General features: G+C 48.4%; 1 protein-coding gene across 5 annotated transcripts in view; it reads right to left on the bottom strand.

Annotated features, from left to right (window-relative positions):
• Positions 1-488: 488 nt before the first annotated feature.
• rab11fip3 (RAB11 family interacting protein 3 (class II)) overlaps positions 489-5938 on the bottom strand; it is a 28965-nt gene continuing 23515 nt past the window's right edge. For 4 of the 5 annotated variants that reach the window (XM_008436358.2, XM_008436357.2, XM_008436360.2 and 1 more), the window contains 9 exons: positions 5078-5215; positions 4201-4236; positions 4036-4129; positions 2840-3084; positions 2444-2525; positions 2236-2373; positions 1995-2150; positions 1280-1420; positions 489-800 (listed from right to left, as the gene is read on the bottom strand). In XM_008436358.2, coding sequence (XP_008434580.1) covers positions 687-800; positions 1280-1420; positions 1995-2150; positions 2236-2373; positions 2444-2525; positions 2840-3084; positions 4036-4129; positions 4201-4236; positions 5078-5215 — 1144 coding nt within the window. In that variant the 3' untranslated portion in view covers positions 489-686. The remainder of the gene's footprint in view (positions 801-1279; positions 1421-1994; positions 2151-2235; positions 2374-2443; positions 2526-2839; positions 3085-4035; positions 4130-4200; positions 4237-5077; positions 5216-5938) is intronic. The other variant, XM_008436359.2, reaches the window with a different exon arrangement.

Here is a 5938-nt window from a genome sequence, read left to right as displayed (position 1 = left end):
ACACACACACACACACACACACACACACACACACACACACACACACACACACACACACACACACACACACACACACACACACACACACACACTATAGGAAACCCTGGAGGAGTTTCTGGTCAGGAGAAGCCTCCCTCATCGGGTTGAGCTTTAGAGACGAACCGTCGCTGACCCCTGACCTGCGCTTCATGCGGTTGGTGACAACACGACTCAGCCTGGGTCGGGTTTCCTCGGGTCGAATCGAGTCGCTCAGCAGAATTAAATACTTTGATCAACCCTCCTTTAAGGCGTTTTGGTAGAACTGGCAGATCGGTTTCAGGTCGATTAGAAGCTGATTGGGAGTAAAGGAGGAGCTAATCTACGCTTGCATTTCCACATTCGTCCACCAGGGGGGGCTCGGGTTCCTCCAGCCAAATACATGGAAGTCACCAGAACCCAACGGCGCCAACGCACGCATCCACACAAACCGAACAGAAACGAAAACAAGCTTATCTTTCACTGACAGCCTGGGACTCTAGAAATTTATCGCCATTCTTTTCTAATCCAGTCTAATGAGTGTCGTAAGAAGGTCCAATAAATTAATTTGTACATCCTCTGCCTCGTTTTCCTGGTTCCAGGTGTTCGATGTAAATAAGTTTTCAGCCTGTGGAGCCGGCGGCGCCCGTTCCTGATGGGCTGCCTGCGGCCTATTTGACCTCCAGGATGGAGGGGTTGGACTCCATGATGGCCACGATGATCTTATCGATGTAATCCTGGAGCCGGTAGTTGATCTCCTCCTGCTTGTGAACGGCCTCCATCAGCTGCAGACAGACAGACAGACGGACACAAGTTGGTCATGAACACGAAGCTGAGAGAAAAACCAATACATCCGGGATCTACAGCCGATCCTTTAAAAACTCCGACCTGCCGGTTCCGGTTCTGGACGAAACTGATTTTTTTCGTCTGAAAAGTTGCTACATATAGCAACAGAACAGGAAGTAGATCTTCATTATTAGAGGCTAAAAGCTCGAAACTATAAAACTAAACTTCCTCTGACGTTCTCCATTGAGCCTTCCTGTTATCTGCTGAAGTCTTGCTCTCTCTCTCTCTCTCTATTGCAGCCAGAATAAAACAAATCCGTCTCAACATGTCACCGTTTCCTTCTAAGCAGCTTCCTCCATCTTTGTTTCTAAACATCAAACTGTAAACGGCGAACCGAGTCGTCACTCTGTTCGTTTTTACCGACTCGTCTTGATTCGGTTAGCGGCCCGTTTCTGACTCGGCTTCGTTCTAAACTCACTTCGGCCCGAGACACGGAGCTGATCTCGGCGGCCAGGGAATCGGAGAAGGAGGCCGACATCAGGTTCTTGGCTCCCTGGATGCTCAGGTTGATGATCTGTCCGTTCAACTCGTCGTTCTGCTCCTTCAGAGTTCGGTTGTCCTGGAAACAAACCGTCAGATTTTAAAACCATTTTAAAACGCCAACTGAAACTCGCGCTGACATTTTATTGCACAATCAAGCAACTATTTTAACTTCAGTTTTAAAAATGCTACATAAAAAAAATTTGGCTTAAAAGAAATTTGATTTCCTGATTTATCGTCTTGAAATTGGGCCTCTGTCTCTTTAAGAAGCTCCTGCTCGTTCTGAAGCTCCGCCTCCAGGAAGTCGTCCCAACATGGCTCCTCTATTAACCCTTTAACGTTTTTACCAGCGTCGCTCTGAGCAGCGGCTCCTATGAGCTCAGCAGCTGGTTGCTAATTGCTGCTGGCTAGTCTGGAGGAGCTGAAAGGGGGAGGAGCTGCACCTGGAAGGCGGGGCTAAGGGCAACCAGGCGTTCTAACAGCAGAATGGTTGCCATGGCGATTAAAGGATTTCTCAAACATGATGAAAGAATCAAAACTCCAGGCTCGTTTTTAACGAGGGAAAAACATAAAAACACGATGGAAAGATTAAAGTTAATTTTCCATGTTACTGTCCCTTTAAGACGCTGCAGCAGAGCGGGAGATTCGTTCACCTGTTTGAGTCTTTTGATCTCCTGCTCCAGCTCGGCCTCCCGGGTCCGGGTCTGGTACTCCTGCAGCCCGGCGCCGGGGGTTCGGCCCCGCTTGGCCTCGGCCTCCAGCTTGTAGAGCTGCAGATGCTCCAGCTGCTTCCGCAGATCTTCGATCAGCTGGGGGGAACCAGAGAAACGTTAGAATCTGCCTAGCAACAGCCGAGTCCTGCTGCAGAAGGCCCCGCCCTCTGGCCCCGCCCACCTCCTGGGTGCTCTCCTTCTCCTTCTGGTTCTGATGGCGCTCGTGACTCAGCTTGTCGGCCATCTTCCTGCGGGACTCCGTCTCCTCGTTCAGCCTGTCGGACTGAGTTTCCACCTCGTCTTGCAGCTTCCGCTTCTCCTGGAAACCAGGAGGAAAGGATGAGCAACTTGAAATCGGACAACAGAGGGAGAAGTGAAATCGGCTCCACCTCCTCCAGTCGCTCGATGTTCGCTCTGAGGCAGGGAACGCAGGACCGCAGCTCGCCGTTCTCGTCGTCCAGCTGCTGCAGCCTGAGCGACAAACACTCGGAGTCATTCACCAACGTTTCTGCTTCGCAAAACTCAGATTATTCATTTGGTTTAAAATATGAAAATAAAAAAATTACATTTTCTTAAGTCTTGAAATAAAACATTTATTTTGTTTATGCATTCCTACTTTCAATTTTCTTTCCCTAAACTTCTGTTTTCTTTCCAGTTTCCAATGTTTGTTTGTTTTTTCCATAGTTGTCCTGAATAATTTTTTAAACAGTTTATGGCCCTGATTTCTCTCCGTACTCCGGATTCTAATCCCGGCTCAGCAGCAGGTCCGTGACCCGCCTCCTCACCGGGCCTGGGCGTTCTCCAGCTCCAGCCCCTTCTCCCGCTCCAGCTTGCACAGCGCCTCCTTGTGGCGGCGGTTCTCCTGCTGCAGCTCCTCGTCGGCCTGCAGCTCCTGCTCCTTCAGCTGCTCCTCCAGCGCGTTGGCCCGGTGCACCAGCTGCAGGTTCTCCTGCCGCAGCCGGGCGTGCTGCTCGCCCGACGCCTCCGACTCCTTCTCCAGCTCCGCCACGCGCCGCTCCAGGAGCAGCACCTGGGAAAGGTCAGAGGTCAGGACCAGAGACTGGGCGCTGGATGCAAACTAGAGAAATGAAACCTTCAGTTTATGGTGATTCTATTCCAACTTTTAATTCAAAAACTACTTCTTCTGTTCAATTATGAGGAAAAAACTAAACAAATAGAAAATTTATTCACATCATGGAAAATCAACTTTTTTTACTTCCTGTCAAGTTTTAATGTTTTTCCTTCATCAAAAACAAACCCAAAGAGTCGCCTTGATTCTTTCATGCATGTTTGAGAAATCCTTTAATCTCCTTGACAACATTCAGCTACAAAACACCTGGGTGGACTTAGCCCCGCCTTCCAGGCGCAGCTCCTCCTCAGAGGGGCAGCATTGCATGGCGGCCATTTTATAGCACAATCGGGTACCTGCATTGCCTTCGGTTGTTATAAAAATTTAATTTATATAAAATATAAAGAAATTTTGCTTCCTGATTCATCACCTTGAAATTGGGCCTCCGTTTCTTTAAGAAGCTCCGCCTCCTGGAGGCCAACATGGCTCCTCTATTAACCCTTTAACATTTCTACCAGCGTTTCTCTGAGCAGCAGCTCCTATAATGAGCTCAGCAGCTGGTTGCTAATTGCTGCTGGCTAGTCTGGAGGAGCTGAGAGGGGGAGGAGCTGCGCCTGGGAGGCGGGGCTAGGTCCACCCAGGCGTTTCAACAGCTGGATGGTTGCCATGGAGATTAAATGATTGATCAAACATGCCTGAAAGAATCAAAGCGACTCTTTGGGTTTATTTTTTTAAAGGTTGATTTTACTGAAAATGTTTTTTTTAATTATTCAAATTGTAAGTGACCACGATATGCGATGTGCAGTAAAGTTACACAACTTAATCGCATTTCAAAATCTTCCAGTGTTTTGGACCGATTCAGAGTCCCGTTGCCAGGAACTGATCGATTATCGAATGTTTTTTCATCGTCACCTTGTCTGTGATGTCGTTGTCGGCGAGCTCCAGGATGTCCCGCGTCAAGTCGCTCATGGTGTCCAGAGTCATGGAGCTGTTCTGCAGCAGGTGCCTGTGGGAACCAGGGGAGTCAGAGCGGCGCTCGCCGACGGCTGCTGACCCGACGGCGAGCGCTTCACTCACCTCGCCACCTTCTTGCTGGAAAGCCGCTTCCCGGCGCTGCAGGGAGACAGGAAACGCGGTGAGGGGAAGAAACGGTCACCAAAATAAAGCTCAGCGACTCACAGCAAACAAACCGCAGCAGGTTTACGAGGCTCTAAAGGCTCTGATGGAGGGGCAGATTCACATGACGGAAACATAAAATACAGGTTTTAGATTCATTATGATGAAGAGTCAATAAAACTGAAAGCCTGATTGGTCTGTTGAGTCATGTTACCAAGAGGTCCTTCAGTTTTAATGTCCAGATTCTTTACGTTTCCCAACTTAAACGTTCTGGTTCACCTCTAGAGGATGAAACTGAGGAAATGGCAGGTTAAACCAGAAACCTGAGCGACGAAACAACAAAAAGGAAACCAGGAAGGAAACAAACATTCAGGATCATTTTGCTTCGTTTGTCCACCTGTATTTTCAGAATCTCCCGTTTTCATTTTTCATTCCACATTGTTTAAAAACCTGGAGCCTAAATTGATCCTGAATCAGCAAATCTGCTCCAAAACCAGCCGGTTCTGTCCAGCCTTTACAGTCATGAAGGAAACGAACAAAACAAACTTTACTTCAAATTAATCCGACATACGACAACAGTTTACGGCCATCTTTCATCAAAGTAAACTTTGTTTTTAACTCATGAAACTAAAGCCACAAAACGAAGCCGGGATGGAAAAACAAAACGGGATCAGAACTTTGTAAACATGCGAGGATGTTCAGCACAACACACCGAGTTTCTACCAGTTAGCATGCAGACATGAGGGGACATGCGACCTAATCAGCACCGCAGACATGAACAGCAGCTGCAGCAGCTTCTGCAGCAGCAGCAGCTTCTGCAGCAGCAGCCGTGTGTTACCTAGTCATCTCTAGGAAATTGAGGCGAGTGGACAGATCCTCCAGGCGACTGATCTGCCTGTGACACTGGCTACAGAAAAAGTCCAGCGCCTCCTCCCTGAGGAAGCTCTGGAAGCAGTCAGGGAGGCCGGCGGGGGCGCTGGAGAGGCAGGAGAGAAGAAGAACAGGAGGAAGAGGAGCAGCAGGTGAGTGGCAGACAGGAGGAGGTGAAGGTGCGTTCAGGTGCGACAGGAAGTGCCGTAAAGCAGAGCTTTAAAGAGTTAATGTGATGTGAGGCTGTGGTTCAGCTCTGGACAAAATAAGAGAAAAACAGTGGATTCAGCTAAGGAAGGTGCTCAAAGTGAGGCGCAGGGGCCATTTGTGGTCCTAGCTGGGCAGTAATGAGGACCGTACTAAAGCTGCAGTAGCTTTAATAATAAAGAAGAATAATCCTTTTTGTCCTTCTGGTGTTTCCTTACAGATTGAGACACGAATGAATAACCCATTAAAGTGTCTGCATTTTTAAAAAAATATAAAACTAATGAACTAAACTGTAAGTAAGTACTGTAAGTACTGCAGTACTTTAACTTGACAGAAATACTTTTACTGCAGTTCATATTTGATCATCGTTTTGACTCTACTGTCGAGTCACAGCTGTGAAGAAACGCTTTGCTAAGCGGCGCCTGTTTGCACGTTCTGATCTGGAATACGGAGGTAGGAGTGTGTGTGCGCGTGTGAGCGTGTGTGAGTGAGAGTGGGAGTGTGTGTGGGGGTGAGCGTGTGTGCGTGAGCATGTGCGTGAGCATGTGTGTGTGTGAGAGAGCGTGTGTGTGCGTGAGCGAGCATGTGATTGTGTGAGCGTGTGTGTGAGCGTGTGTGGGTG

The sequence above is a fragment of the Poecilia reticulata genome, linkage group LG19 (assembly GCF_000633615.1).
Source record: "Poecilia reticulata strain Guanapo linkage group LG19, Guppy_female_1.0+MT, whole genome shotgun sequence".
NCBI classification, from domain to species: Eukaryota; Metazoa; Chordata; class Actinopteri; order Cyprinodontiformes; family Poeciliidae; genus Poecilia; species Poecilia reticulata.
Note: the sequence above shows the minus strand (reverse complement) of the source record. Positions and strands in the feature narration are given on the sequence as shown.